At 48.5% G+C, this 15762-nt stretch overlaps 1 protein-coding gene across 1 annotated transcript in view; it reads left to right on the top strand.

The window, feature by feature from the left end:
* The window catches only part of LOC135904532 (neprilysin-1-like), a 196942-nt gene that overhangs the window by 113027 nt on the left and 68153 nt on the right, over positions 1-15762 (top strand). The window contains exons 3-4 of the mRNA XM_065435340.2: positions 2104-2392; positions 9015-9059. Coding sequence (XP_065291412.1) covers positions 2104-2392; positions 9015-9059 — 334 coding nt within the window. The remainder of the gene's footprint in view (positions 1-2103; positions 2393-9014; positions 9060-15762) is intronic.

Here is a 15762-nt window from a genome sequence, read left to right as displayed (position 1 = left end):
TTAGTAACAACGTGGACGACATCATTGATATAACTTGTAGCTAAGAGGGGTCCTAAAACAGAACTCTGTGGTGCACCCGAGGAAATATGAACTGGAGATGACTGCTGGCGATTGTAGCTAGCAAACTGATTCCTAAGGTGCAAATAATCTGTAATCCAACCAAGTAATTTATCAGCATAGGAGCCAGTAAGAAAGGTGCGAAGTTTAGGAAGTTTCCTGTGGCATAGTTCATCGAAAGCTTTGGAGTAATAAATAAAAATGGTGTCGACCTTTTCATGGTTGTTAAGGGATGAGGCAATATCGTGCGTGAATTCAATCAACTGTGTAACAGTGGAAAAACCACTACAGAGACCATGCTGATGCTGTGAAAGGATGTCGTTATTAGTGAAGTATTGAATGATGTGCTTGTGAATCACATGCTCCAGAAGTTTACAGCACGTAGATAATAATGAAATTGGTCTGTAGTTACATCTACTGCCTTCTTGCCCGATTTGAAGATAGGCACGACATTAGCGGGACTCGTCTGGACTTAATTTCTGAAATATAATTATTAAATAACGTGTACAGCATTCAGAGTACCTTTTCGAAAATACGTTAGGAATACTATCCGGACCAGCACTTTTAGTAATGTCTCTGTTTAGTAACAGGTTATGAATTCCAGTTTAAGTTATACCGATATCTGGGAAATCTGCAGGTACAGAAGGAGCGGAAAAGGAAGAAACAGTACCGTTATCAACGCAAGAAAACAGATTTGAAATAATTGCTGAAGGCTTCTGAGATTGTCTGGGCGTCAGTGCAGGTTTCATTTTCAATGATGAATGAAGAAGATTTGGCAGAAGGTGGATTAATTGTCTTCCAAAATTTAGTCGGATTTTGTCTTATGAACGTTGACAGAGTACTATTGTAATACAAGCCTCTTGCTTCATGCATTTTACTTTTGAGCGTTTTCTTTAGAGTGCACAAAAGCAAATCCTGGTTTGGTTTTCACCGGCATCGACGACATTGTTGCTTCTAACGCACACTAACGCACTATAACACGACATTGACACGGGCGAGGTGCCTTGGAAAAAAATAGCCCTACGATGGTCTGAAATGCAATAATACTTATGCTGAATGACCACTTGTGGCTATGTCCATATGCCCAACAGTGCTCATAGTTCGTCGAAGAGCGAAAGGCTCTCATTGAAAGGTTGAGACGTAGAGCGACTCTGTGCGCGACCGTGGAAGGCGTAAGTGTTGGTGCCAGGACACCGGATATTGTCACGTGGTGGTCACGTTGAAGAACACAGTAGCAATACTGTGAAAGACAAAACTAACTTTTATTGGGCGAACCTGTGCCCACATAAACAGGCTACACTTATAGCACAACGATAGCGGCGAACACGGTCGGCGATCGTCGAAAATCTGATCAGCGGGTCAAGCGCGTCGGCTTTTATATATCAGTCGTCGAATGTTCCAGAGTAATCGCTGGGACCCGCGTGCCTTCCACACAGTTCTACATCATTCGCGTCGCGCACACATGCGATCAGATTACACAAGGTTCGGTCACAGACAGCGGATGGAAGACGATAACATTCCAGAAACTTCCGATACCTACAGGCGCGTCGTGCGCTGTGCGATAACATTTGTTAGGCGGTGTAACGTGTCGCCCGATAAAGACAAACAAGTACACGTGTCAATATATAGAAGGCAGGTCTTTAGCCTACCATTGAAGTTTCTTAAGACAGATTTCTCTGGCGAATGTTGATGTCTAGCAGTACTTGCTAATAGTCACAAATAGCTTGATGTATTGAGACTGGCCTTGACGGAGTGGAGGCGTCCTGTGCCTTTGCTCTGATTGGCCACCTTGTTCATTTCGTCTTAACAGTGCTGGTGATTAGTGACATGCCCACGTCACATGCAACTGTGTGGCATACTTTCGCCAGTAGTTGGCTTCTTCCTCCTTCCACAACTCACCAGTGGATAGTGGCGACACAGATCGGTCGCAGAATAACGTGTCGCTCAGAGTGTCGCCAAGCCGTGGGGTTTAAATCGCGAAGCCCGTTTCGCGGTCGCTAAACGGAGTCCCCCCCCCCCCCCCCCCCGGCGCCGCGTGTGTCGCAGTACCAGGACGCGAGCCGGCCGGACGCCGTGCTCGGCCTGCCCATCCTGTCGACGGCGGCCGGGCGCGACGCGCTGCCCGGCAAGAAAGCCTCGCGCGACGAGTCGTGCGCCAGCTTCGGCGTCCAGCGGCCCAGCGAAGCCAAGCCAGCGGCGCACCCGTCGGGGGCGCAGCGAGCACGTGACCTCTCACTGCTCGCGTTCGTCACCCTGCTGGCAGCGGCGTGCTGCGTGCTCGCCTACCTGGCATTCGTGGCGCCCAGGGCGCCCTCCGACCGGGTCGTCTACCACGGTAGGTTGGCTCGGCTGTGCTCCACGAACCTTTCACAAGTACAGTGCATCACTGCCCTTAACGTTGGCGGCACGGACCATATTCGAGGAGTTGCAGTGCTACTTACCTTTAAATAAAATTGGGGTTTTACGTGCCAAAGCCACCATCTGAGAATGAGGCACGCCGTAGTGGGGGACCCAGGATTAGTTTAGACCACCTGGGGTTCTTTAACGTGCACCTAAATCTAAGTACACGGTTGTGTGACCGAATCTTCAACACTCGCAATATTAGCGTGGTTTGGGTGTGTTATTTCCTATTTACGCTAGCTTCAAAATAATACCTTTCTTACTAAAGCTCACTGAGACAACATGCATGCAGCTTCTGCACCATGTTTCGTGTTCTTAGATATTGTACCCCGACGAATGGTGTCGCAATTGTAAATCCGTCCTGAATTTCTTGCTCCAATTTATGTCCCATGCCCATGCCACGCGGGCACGGAAATGACTTGAACTTCTCAATGCACTTAAGTTAATTTTTATTCTTGAGTTACCACACGGACATAATGAAATTAAAACTTGACTGTCACATGCGGTGCAGTGCGTCCTCACAACTAATTCGTCTATCGAAAGCGTACTTCACTCCTAATGTAAGCAGTAGCCATTGCACGCAATAACGCATTTTCGATGTAAACTAAGGTCATTCTAAGGTGCATGCGTGCGTGTGTGCATGTGTGCATGTGTGCATGCATGCGTGCGGTGTGCGTGCGAGCGCGTGTTCGTGCGCATATATGTGTGTGCATGCGTGTGTGCGTGTGTCTGTATTCTAATAGTTGGAGTCGGGCGTGTCAGAAGGGGCAGCTGGCCCATGCTGACGTCCGACTCATCCACGTTAAGGACGTTGTTGAAGGGAGGAACTTGTTCTCGTCTCTTTCGTCCACGTGGGAAAAGACTACCCTAGGCTTCCCGCAGTTCGCAGTGATATGTACGTGTTTGTTTCTCTTATATCAGCGGATCGGTCTAAAAGATTCGAATTCCTTTTTCTGTTCTTTATGTACAGTTTCGCCAATTGACTTCTCATCGCTCTCTTCTGACGCCCTTTTATCCGCGTCTGAAGTCTCCAGTCGTTTCGTCTGCGATCCCTTTTTGAACGGAAATTGTTTCCGCGGTTCCTTTCGACCGTCCCGATTTCCGTCCTCGGCGTTCAGCTTTCAACGCGTTGCGGACTCTTCGGCTAATTCGGCCGCCCTTTTCACAGTGTTTATGTTTCCTCTATTTTGCACCCACAGCTTAACAGATTGTGGGATGGATGCTTTAGTAAAACTGCTCTAGACACATGCATTCAATAATCACGTTTCTGCTCGACTAGGTTTACATTTAAGCCATGTGCAAACTCCGGATATCCCTCGCTATCCTTCTTGCCCGTGCTTCGAAACCTCTGCCGAAAAGCTTCGGCTGAAAGGCGGTACTTCTTCAAAAGGCTAGCCTTAACCTTCGCATAATAATATGTATCTGGCGCACTGAGTCTGGCGATTACTTCAGCAGCCTCACACGGCAACATAGACAGCAACCGCTGCGGCCATGTACTCGGACCGAAGTTCATCTTCTCGCGAGTCCTTTCAAAACTTCCCTAGGAACAAGCCTATGTCGCTCCCGACCTCAAATGGCTTTAACAACCTGTCGATGTGGTATGATTCTGCCTCACTTGATCGTTCCAGAGCCCCTAACTCGCTCGAGACAACTCCAAACGTTTACTTTCAAGGGAAAGTTGCATTTTTTCATTTCTCGTGTTCCAATCTGTCCTGCTGTTCTTTCAACCGTTTCTCTCTTTTCCTAAACAGTTCTAACCCAATTTCAATGTCCTCCTCACTGGCCTGTTGGGAAATCAGCTTTAATATTTCCAATTTCCTCATTTTCTTGTGTACTTCGAGGCCCAGTTCTTCACCGAAAACCATTCGTCTCTCAGAGGTGTCCTCAAGTCCATGATTGCTGCTTTACTGCCTTGGTCCTGCTCGCTAAACACAACTAGGTAAACATAACCTAGCTAACAAACAACAATCCAGCTTCCCTACACCCTTAGCTGTGTAACCCTTAGTATAGGTGCACAAATTCGCATTTATAAGGTACATTGTAACTAATATACGATGAGCTTCTGTTCCTGGGCCACGTCATCAGCAAATCTGGAGTCCGCCCTGACCCGCAGAAGACAGGTGCAATCGCAAAGTTCCCGCAGCCCATCGAAAGAAGGCAGTGCGCTGATTCCTTGGCATGTGTGCCTACTACAGGAGCTTTGTCAAGGACTTTTCACGCATCGATGAGCCGCTGACACATCTAACCAAATGTGATGTCGAGTTGAAATGGGAAGCGCCGCAGGCCGACGCATTTCAAGAAGTCAAAAAAACGCATGCAGTCGCTGCCGGTACTTGCGCACTTTGACAAGGACACCCATACCGAAATCCACACTGACGCCAGTAGCCTAGGCCTCGGTGCCGTCCTAGTACAGAGGAAAGACCGACTTGATCGGGTGATAGCCTACGCTAGACGATCGCTGTCAAAAGCGGAAGGCAATTATTCTACGACTGAAAAGGAATGCCTCGCCTTCATTTGGGCTACAGCAAAATTCCGCCCTTATCTATATGGCATGCAATTCAAAGTCGTCAGCGACCGTCACACGTTGTGTTGACTAGCTTATTTAATGGACCCATCAGGACGGCTGGCATGGTGAAGCCTCAGACTGCAAGAATATGACATCACTGTAATCTACAAGACCGGAAGAAAACACTCTGATGCCGATTGCCTATCACGCGCCCCCATCGACCCGCCGCCGTAAGACGACGAGGATGACGATGCCTTCCTTGGAATAATAAGCGCGGAAGACTTCGTTGAACCGCAGCGAGTAGAACCTGAGCTAAAAGGCCTCGTCGAGCATTTAGAAGGGAATTCTGACGTTGTCCCTAGGCCATCTAAGCGCGGATTGTCTTCATTCACGCTTCGAAACAACCTACTCGTGAGGAAGAACTTCTCACCAGTCCGCGCCAACAATCTTCTTGTTCCGTGAGCGCTGCATCCAGAAGTACTGCACGCCCTACATGACGATCCGACCGTGGGGCACCTCTGATTCTCCCGGACGCTATCGAGGATACAGGAAAGGTATTATTGGCCGCGCCTGACCGCTGACGTCGCCCGTTACGTGAGGACATGCCGAAACTGTCAGCGACGCAAGACCACCGGCAAGGCCAGCGGGATTACTACAGCCGATCAAGCCTCCTCGCCGACCTTTTCAGCAGATCGGGATGGATTTGTTGGGACCATTTCCCACGTCAACATCCGGAAATAAGTGGATCGTCGTGGCGACGAACTACCTCACCCGCTTCGCTGAAAGTAAAGCCCTGCCGAAAGGTAGCGCAGCAGAAGTGGCGAAATTCTTCGTCGAGAACATCCTGCTGGAACATGGTGCCCCAGAAGTACTCATCACCGACAGAGGAACGGCCTTTACAGCGGAGCTCACCCAAGCCATTCTGAAATACAGCCATACAGGTCACAGGAGGACAACTGCCCACCACCCGCAGACGAATGGTTTCACGGAGCGCCTGAACAAGACCCTCGCCGACATACTAGCAATGTATGTCGACGTCGAACACAAAACGTGGTTACGAGCAATAAAAACAGCGCTAAACGACGGGACGAGTGAAGGGACACAGACAACTGCGCTGACTAACAACCAAAGTGTGTTTATTCCGTCAGTCAGCATATATATGCTCCGCCGCTATCTGAAACCACAGAATCTACAGGATAGGGCATGCGCAGGGGGAATGCAATTAATGTGATAAGAAGGCAATCTCCTTTGGAAGGAGAGAAATGGACGGGAGGCTTACACATGCATCACCACTAACGTGAATGTGGAAGGCTTCGGATATAAGGCGTGCGCGGTCATCACGATATTTTGACAGATAGGTTACACCTTCGAAGGATGGCTTGCAGCCGCATTCATTGCAATGTAGCGACAACTGACTATCTTTTGCCCGTTTTTGAAAGTTGTTGAAGTGCTCACGCATGCGGTCGTTGATGCAACGCCCCGTTTGGCCTATATAAAAACGCTTGCATGAAAGAGGGATCTTGTAAACCACACAGTCACAACAGTCAGCAACAAACCTCTGTCTGTGCTGTTTTTTACAACTTTTTTTGTTGTTATTGCTTACCCTATTGACTTGGTGGCACAGGCTACCTAACTTATTTTCGGCAGTAAACAGCAACCTGACGCCTGCCCTACTGACAACCTTTTTGAGGTTGTGCGCAACCTGGTGAACATAAGGTATTACCGCAACCACTTGCCGTGAGCGATTCTCGGACAGAGCAGCTGCCGACTGCTTTCCTTTAAGGTTCGCTACGAGGCTTTCGGCGATGCTGGTCAAAAGTCAAAACTTTTGACCAGCATCGCCGAAAGCCTCGTAGTGTTTACTGCCAAAAATAAGTTAGGTAGCCTGTGCCACCAAGTCAATAGGGTAAGCAATAACAACAAAAAAAGTTGTAAAAAACAGCACAGACAGAGGTTTGTTGCTGACTGTTGTGACTGTGTGGTTTACAAGATCCCTCTTTCATGCAAGCGTTTTTATATAGGCCAAACGGGGCGTTGCATCAACGACCGCATGCGTGAGCACTTCAACAACTTTCAAAAACGGGCAAAAGATAGTCAGTTGTCGCTACATTGCAATGAATGCGGCTGCAAGCCATCCTTCGAAGGTGTAACCTATCTGTCAAAATATCGTGATGACCGCGCACGCCTTATATCCGAAGCCTTCCACATTCACGTTAGTGGTGATGCATGTGTAAGCCTCCCGTCCATTTCTCTCCTTCCAAAGGAGATTGCCTTCTTATCACATTAATTGCATTCCCCCTGCGCATGCCCTATCCTGTAGATTCTGTGGTTTCAGATAGCGGCGGAGCATATATATGCTGACTGACGGAATAAACACACTTTGGTTGTTAGTCAGCGCAGTTGTCTGTGTCCCTTCACTCGTCCCGTCGTTTAGCGCTGTTTTTATTGCTCGTAATCATGAACCAACCAGCCCAAATGCGTACTCTTTTACAAAACGTGGGACGCGGCCCTGCCGTACGTAACCTTTGCTTACAACACGGGGGTGCAAGAAACAACACAGATCACGTCATTCAAGCTGGTATACGGCACGAACCTGACGACTCTCGACGCCATACTGCCCCACGTCACCGACGAAGAGATTTTTGATGTCGCCGCATATCTCCAGCGCGCTGAATAAGCCCGACAGCTATAGCCCGTCTGCGCATCAAGAACTAGCAGAGGACCGACAGCCGACACTATAATCTTCGACGACGCTACGTCGAGTACCGACCCGGCGACCGTGTTTGGGTTTGGACCACGACACGCCCACGAGGACTCAGTGAGAAACTATTACGCCGCTATTTCGGATCCCAGAAGATCATCCGGTGCATTGACGTACTCGACTACGAGGTCGTGCCAGACGGCATTTCGCTATCACAGCGGCGCCGCTCACGACATGAAATTGTCCATGTTGTGCGGCTTAAGTCGCTCTACCAGCGCTAATGAACTTTGAGACTTTAGATAGCTGAACTTTGGATGTTTTTTTGGAGTTTGTTACTTTGGACTTTGTTTCTTTGTTGTTTTTGTTTTGTTTAATAAGTGTACTTTTTGTTTTTAACTCTCCTGTTTGGTTTGCAGCATAGGGACCATGTTTCTTGAGATGGGGATTGACACGTGTACGTGTTTGTCTTTTCCAGGTGACCGCTTTTTCCCGTCTAACAAATGTTGTCGCACAGCGCAGGACGCGCCGGCATGTATCGGAAGTTTCTCGAATGTTATCGATGGTTCTTTTTACTGTCTGGTGTCACCGAACCTTGTGTAATCTGATTTCATGTATGCGCGACGCGAATGGTGTAGAACTTTCTGGAAGACGCGCGGGCACCAGCGATTATTCTGGAACCTTCGATGACTGATGCATAAAAGCCGATGCGCTTGACCCGCTCTCAGATTTTCGACGATTGCCGACCGTGTTCGCCGCGGTCGCCATTCTTTCGAGTGTAGCCTGTTTTTGAGGGCACAAGTTCGCCCAATAAAACGCTAGTTTTGTCACTGCCAGTTTTGCTGCTTTCTTCACCGTCACTACTACGTGACAATGTGTGTGCATTTGTGCCCGCATATGTGCGTTTGTGTGTGCGCGCATGTATGTGTATGCGCGCGTGCGCGTGCGTTTGTGTGTGCGTATGTGTGCGTGCGCGCGCGTGTGTGTGTATGTTGTGTGTGTTTGTGTGCGTGTTCATGCGTGCGTTCGTGTGTGTATGTGCGTGCGCACGCATGTGTGTGTGCGTGCGTATCTCTCTGTGTGAAGTGCGACAAAATCTGTCGCCTCTATCTATCCCCTCGTCGCATTAAGCAGCCCTTAGCGCAATGCACAGTGACTACCAGAACCGCATAGACCAGCCTTGTCCCGGAAAAGTCAATTCGGTACGCAAAAAGAGCAGCGGTAACGGAGCACGGGCAACGGAAGGATACACGCGTGTAATACTGATACGAGGGCAGCGCAGTGCCTGTCGCCTCCGTCGCTTGTGGCCGTATACATTTCCTTTGTTGTTACCTTCTTTTGTATATTTTACAGATCTCTCATCAAAAATCTGCCTCACTCCGGAGTGCGTGAAAACAGGTGAGAGATTGTCTTTTTGTTTCAATTTAATAATTATTTTAGTTGCCCAAGCAAAAATGTGAAGACAGAGGGCAACGACATTACAACGACGTAGAAAAAGAGCTTGAACTCGCAACCATGTTTCCTCACAGGGAGTACAGATGCTATAGCACACGCGCTACGCTGCACTGTTGCCCTTCCTGCACGCACTGTCCAAGGCTGAGTCACCTTCAACGATCATCTCGTTACGTGGCAGCTACCACGAAAGTGTATAATATTTCCCAAAGACAGTTATACCGTAGAGAAGGAGATTGAACAAGAGCGGACACTCCCATAGAGCCTAGCGGCCGAATTGACTGTAGCGCACCAAGCGGATGGTATTAGCAACTTCCGGTTTCGGTTTTGGGCGCGCGCGTTTTCAACGCCAGTTGGTAAACGCCACGCCGGCTCCACTGCATGATCGGCGGGGCATTTAATTTTTTTTTTCGCTTCTGCTGCCGAACTACGCGCGGCCTTGGCGCGGGATCGTTTTATTATTTAGTAAAATGATTGCGAACGATCACTACAACCTTCCACCGATTGCGTGTCCCGTGCAATTTCATCAAGGAAACCCAGGACGTCTTCTGAAATGATGAAATGTTTATTTTGCTCTATACAAATGCTCGTTCCGGGCTTCTTATGCATTCATCCAAAGTTGGGGCACCAGGTAAGCAGCAGTCGTTGCCGTACGAAGCTCCACCGGATGCCATCAGCTGAAAAAAAAAAGTAAATTACAAGCATGTATCATTTTGGCATATTGACCGAACAAGAATATTGCGTGTAGAGGCGAAACGTGCGTAAGTGGTGAATGAGCGGTGTTACAGACAAATTCACTTTTACATACATGTTGTAGCAAATAGACTCCTAAACAATGCCATAAATCTGAAGAAAACATCCGATTTTCAAGCATCCCTCCCTTCCCGGGCATTATTTCCTGCACTTGAAGAGCACAAATACACGGGTAATTGCGCGTTTCCAAAACAACTTGGACTCAGTCGACGCAATGGTACAGCACAGGCTCTCAGCCAGACCATGTTACACGCTCGTAGAATGCCTTCTAGTCGCACTCAAGACAAATTGGTGGGTGCAAAGCTTGTTTTCAGTCGCTCAGAAGACAGAAATGTCAAGTTCTTGAGCTCCTCGGCGTTATCATTTACGTGTCCTGCCGGCGCAAGCAATACACTCCAGTGTTATCACTTTTGGCAATGGCTCGTCGCGTTTTCGACAAGCGTGGGTACCGAAATAAGGTATATGTTGTTGCAGGCCCATAAAAAAGCGTCACAAACTTGTCCCACTAAAATTCAGTACGCGCGAAACTGCGGCACACAGCCGAGCTGCTTTTCGCTAACTGCGCCACTACGCAGAGCGCGGCCACTGTACTGGAATAGTACCCCAAAAAGTAACGAAATTAGTTACAATAATGTCTGGGCTCACCAAAACTTGTCCCGGTAAGGTTCAGTGTACACGCGAAATTGCGTCATATGGCCGATGTGCTTTTCGTCACAAAGCCAGGTGCGGCGGGCGTGCCCAAAAACTACCCGAAGTAAGTTATAATAATGCTTGGACTCGTAGAAAGCGTCGCAAACATCTCCCAGTACGAGTAATTAACTCAAATTAACTAGGCTTGGACGGCGGAGCTGTTTTTCAATAACTGCGTCACTATATAAGTTTAGTTTTGTGCAGTGAGCCTAAATGCGCTTGAAGTGCGCCGCAGACTGTTGAACAAAATTCCTCACCTTGCTGTAGTCCCGTAGTGCAGCAGTGCCATGTCGAAATGCAGATGTAATGCAAGAAAACGCCGGGAGCCCGACAAACGGGCTACATCCAAAACAGACGGGTCGCCGAGCAGGCGTGCTTCACATGCGCAGCCGTCCTCGCTCGCTTCGGCGGCATGTCTGGCGAATGACGCATGCATATGGCGCGCCTGGCGTGCAGCTAGCTTGTTGCTAGGTGACGCAAGAAAAATAAGTCGCGAAGTATAAGTTCATTTATACGCAATTTTTTTTTTTGTGGGAAAGAATTAAAAAAAATAAAACGTTGTCTGTAAGTTCATTTCACATTCTTTTTTTCTGATGCTCGCGTCAATTAACGGATGGGGTTGACACTAGGCGTGACGTGTTTCCTGTTGCCAGTTTTCGCCGAGCGTTCCCTCTTGTTCAATTTCTTTCTCTACGGTTATACTGCATCCACCTGATTCGGAATTTGCATTTCAACATAGCTTGGGAACAAAGCCGTGCATAAACATATAAATTGCATGAAAATAAGGTTATGACCTTTGTGGTGTGTACGTTGCACAGTATGAAAGAAAACAAAATTGTACGCATCGCCGTTAGCTGTAAAGGCAGAATGGCATAAACAATTGCTATAGAAGTATTTTTCGATGACAAATGAACCTTAAGAAGGCCGCTACGAAAATCTCCACGTGCCTTCATAGCCTGCAGCATGGAATAAAGACAAACCCATGTAGTGCCCGTCATTCACAAGTTCGCTTAACAATAACCGCGTACTGCCACAGACAGCTGACACGTGTCCCTCTGGTGATGTCGGTGAAGTACCAGAGGGACTTCCTGACGGCTGGTGTATAAGTGACCGATGGCTTTGATGCTCACACTCTAAAAAAGTTCGCACCCCTTGGGGTGTATATCTGCCACACAACAATAATCGCCATCTGCCTTGCTTGCGTTTACTTTCTTGAAAACGCCGCGCCCGCTACTTTCCTGTCGGGAATACTATGTCATGCTGATAACGCGCATGCTGTTCGTTACTGGCAAGAACCCGGCTCGCAGCGTTAAAGAAAGGAAATGTGGACGAGACGGATGACGTTTATCGTTGTGTGGCAAAGGTACGACTCAAAGGGTGTAAACTTTCTTAGAGTGCCCTTCAACCGTCCTTCTTGTAGAAAACACTCGATAATATTATGCCTAACGCGTTTCCTGCGCCTTGGTACCGCCACTTCACCTGAGAACAGGGCCGCTATCTTGTACACTTTCGAAAAGCCGACGTTTGATTTCGCCTCGCGCGATTGGACTATATTGGCCTATAGGCCGCAATATCGGCGCAGCCTGGACAATCGCGCGACGCGATATCGAACGTCGGCTTTTCGAACGTGTACAAGATAGCGGCCCAGATTGCTATTTGTGCCAGTGCTTAAGTCCGCAAGTGTTTCAGCATTCTTTCCTGCTTTTTTCATCCCGGATGCATATCTAGGAAAATGGCCTGTATGACTAAAAAACATGTAACTGAACTTATTTATTTATTTTTCTCTGTCTACACGTCGGCCACATTGTTCTTCCGATTGGTGGTTTGTCGAACATATTTAGACTGTGCCCGCACAGGACATACATACCCTCTGTACGTTCCCATTTCAGCTCGCGTTAAAACCCATTGTCAATTTAGCGCGTGTTCCAAAGAGTTGCAGTAGTAAAAAAAATCCATTGAATGTTCACTCATTTGAAAATGGTTTCCGCATGCAAAGCAAAAACTCAGTGTGTTTATTGCAGTCAAAATGTCCATACATTGTTGAACAATTCAAAACGTCCTCCAATCAATTATTCGACTGCAATGCGCACACTCGGGCAATTTCACCTGCTTGTACAAAAGTAAGGTACGAATGCAAACACAAAATCCTTACGCTGTCCATTCGGACTGAACGTCATTCTCTACTGTATCCAGGGAATCCAAACAAAAGCAGCTATTTCACATCAACAAGTGTCGGGTTTCGTTCGTAGTAGGTAAATTTCCAGCCTAGGTACTGTTGTGCCCGACGGTCCTCCAGAGCCACCCCAGCGACATGCACTTGTCGCGCCTCATCATTCACTTCAAGGCAGCTCGCTTGAAGATAGCAACGTCGTCTCATCTGACCGTCACGAAGAGCCCATCAAGGCCGTTATGGTCGGCCGTTCACTCCGCGACAAAACTCCGGTCACGGATAAAGGGGAAACGAGCCCACGGCCTCGTCAAATGGGATGTTGAACGTCCACGCCGGAGGCGAGGTCTGTGAAAGGCTACGATTCTTCACACTGTTACGATCGGCCTGCAGGGGTACTGAACTGGAAACCATTCACAGCCCGCTGCAGTTATTTCGATCGACCTGCGGTTCTAGCGATCTTTGGAGAAGCGACCTTCGAACCCTTCCCGGCCCGCTGCGACGACTCGCTTTGTAAAGACAACAATGCGCCTCCTGCGGACAGTCAGCGGCGCCAACAATTCTAGCCACGTTCGGTGGACCGAGTATTGTTAGTTGATTCGCTGTCACCTTCACGGTCTACTTGGAGCAAGAGAGCTCCTGGAAAAAGGTGTCTTGCGGTGCTTTCTCACGGGCCCCGGAAGTCGTCACAGTCTATTGACAGACGCGGCGGTTAGCTGCGGGGTCAGCTCTGAGATCAAGAGGCGCCTGCTTGGGCCAAGCGTATCAACCCCTGTCTACGACAACCCACTCCCTTCGGTGTGTACAGTGAAACCAAAGTGCGGAAATTAGTGTGTGAACCCTCCCCCTCAAAGGCGGGTCGACTGCAATGACTCTCCCATTGGACGAAGGTTGAACGGCAGTTCTCCCTCACCTAGGGATCTAGGAAGGACAGAGGGTTTTTAAGCAGCCGTTGTCGACTGTTCGGTGTTCTTTCGTTTTCAGTCATGCTAGACTGATTAAATGTAACTTTCTCCACCCTTTATGTAGATATTGTAAATAGATCCCGTATTCCTCGTTCTCGATGAGAAAAAGTCCCTCCCAAGCTTCAACAACGTCCTTAGCGTGTATGAGTCGGACGATAGCATGGGCCAGCTACCACTTATTTCATGCCCGACACAAATTGGCACGACCACGCCGGGGACGGAGTCAGTGTACGATCCCAGTTCCCCTGTTTGTGCCCAGTGATGTGAGTGTGTTTCGATAAAACTCCCGTCGAAGGGAAAGGGCAACAAACCTCTGGATTAGTGGGACCTGAGATCAGTGTCCTGACGCCGGATTGGGGGAAGCGGCTGAACAATGGCGACGCAGGGCATAAAAAGCGGATCCAAGCAGCTGTGTGGAGAGGAGGAGGATGCTCGGAAACAGAGAGACACTCGGCAAAGACGCTACCATAGTGTGCTCCGATAGCTGGAGCCGTATTGTAAAACTCAATCATGTAATTTTTTTAATGTAATCCTTTTTTTTTTCTTCTCTTTAACGTCGCTCGAAACCCTATTGTTGACCGCACAGACCCCCGACTTCACAACAGTACTTCCTGTCATCTACAGATATGATTGTTATTAGCAGTCAAATATTTTAATTTACTTCGTAACAATCATTAACCAGTTTCAGTTAGAGTTTAGTATAGTCACATACGCAAGTTGAATTAAGTAAACTAAAAATGAAAACAGAGGAATAAGATAAAGAAGAAAAATTATTCAGCTTCACGAGGCTTGTGGACAGAGATTAGCAAGTGACACCATGATAGGATGTTGCCACTGTAAGCACGATAAACATGAGGGTAACTGTCAAACAAGTCCGAAGAGACTTATTTCGATGGCGTGTTTTTATTTTATTTTGTTACCTCCTCTTTCTTTCTTCTTATTTATGTTGGCTAATGCATTTTAATAGCTGGATCCTTCAGTGGCCATGCCTCCCACCTTTCCTAGCTAATAAAGAAGACGAGTCTGAAGTTCTGAAGCTGGGCGTAGTGTACGGACAGATAGGAAACTCGCGCCTTCCCTAAGTGAAAAACGCCAGTTTCGCTGCGATTTATTGTGCTTCGTAACTGCATCACAACACGGGCTTTCTCTATGCCTCAATTATTCAGGACGAAACATCACGTCACGCGATTTTACAAGAAAACTGAAGACACGACTGTTTTATCCCACGTCTGCGTCCAGGAATGTTGCCCAAACATTTCTCTTCTGCAGCCGCCATTATTTCCGTACTGCGAAAAGACAGCCCTTTCAACGGACGATTCATTGACAGGAAGGCAATTTCCACTAATCAGGAAGCAAAATTTTCCTTCGCTCTGTGCCTTCTGAGCAACTCACCTGTCCGTCCCGCAGTGCATGTAAGTAAATAAGAGAAAGGACGCCCTTCCGCTGGCGACGCAAAACCCGGGAGAAACGCAAAGACACACGAATCGAGACTCGACCTGTCGCACGACCCGTCGCGCCCACGAAAAACCGTCTGTCCGTAGAATGAAACAGCCGGCATCACTTACGGCCCACCGAGACGCGAGTTACGCGTTTTTTTTTTCTTTGTTCTTGCCTTTCACGTACATCTAGTCTCTTCGTTAGGCATTTTTTTTTTCTTTTCGTACGATGTGGAGGTCAAACGAAGAAGAGACCAAAAGAGTTACCCTTGCCTCTCTCGGCGGTGTGATGCTCCCTCTGCCTTTCTTTATAAATGTAAAGAACAAGAGAGCGGGTCACAGTCTCCCGCACCTGCACTGCTCCTGTGCACCCGTTTCTGCTTCTCTGCTAACCGGACGCTATTCAAGGCAAGCCGAAAAAGAAGAAGTAGAGAACGCGAGAGGTGACTCAGGTGAGGGCCAAGAGGCGCAAGAAAGGAAACAGGCGGGCGGGCACAGAAATGGGAGCGCGGAGGAGATGGGCGCCTCCTGTCCCATCAGCTTCCCCGCGCGCGACCAAGTCACGCGAGCGCGCCGCTGGACGTGGGCAGCCGAGAGCCTCGCGCACCGCTGGCGAACGCCGCCGATCGCATCAGCGC

The sequence above is a fragment of the Dermacentor albipictus genome, chromosome 2 (genome assembly GCF_038994185.2).
Source record: "Dermacentor albipictus isolate Rhodes 1998 colony chromosome 2, USDA_Dalb.pri_finalv2, whole genome shotgun sequence".
In the NCBI taxonomy this organism is placed as follows: domain Eukaryota; kingdom Metazoa; phylum Arthropoda; class Arachnida; order Ixodida; family Ixodidae; genus Dermacentor; species Dermacentor albipictus.
Note: the sequence above shows the minus strand (reverse complement) of the source record. Positions and strands in the feature narration are given on the sequence as shown.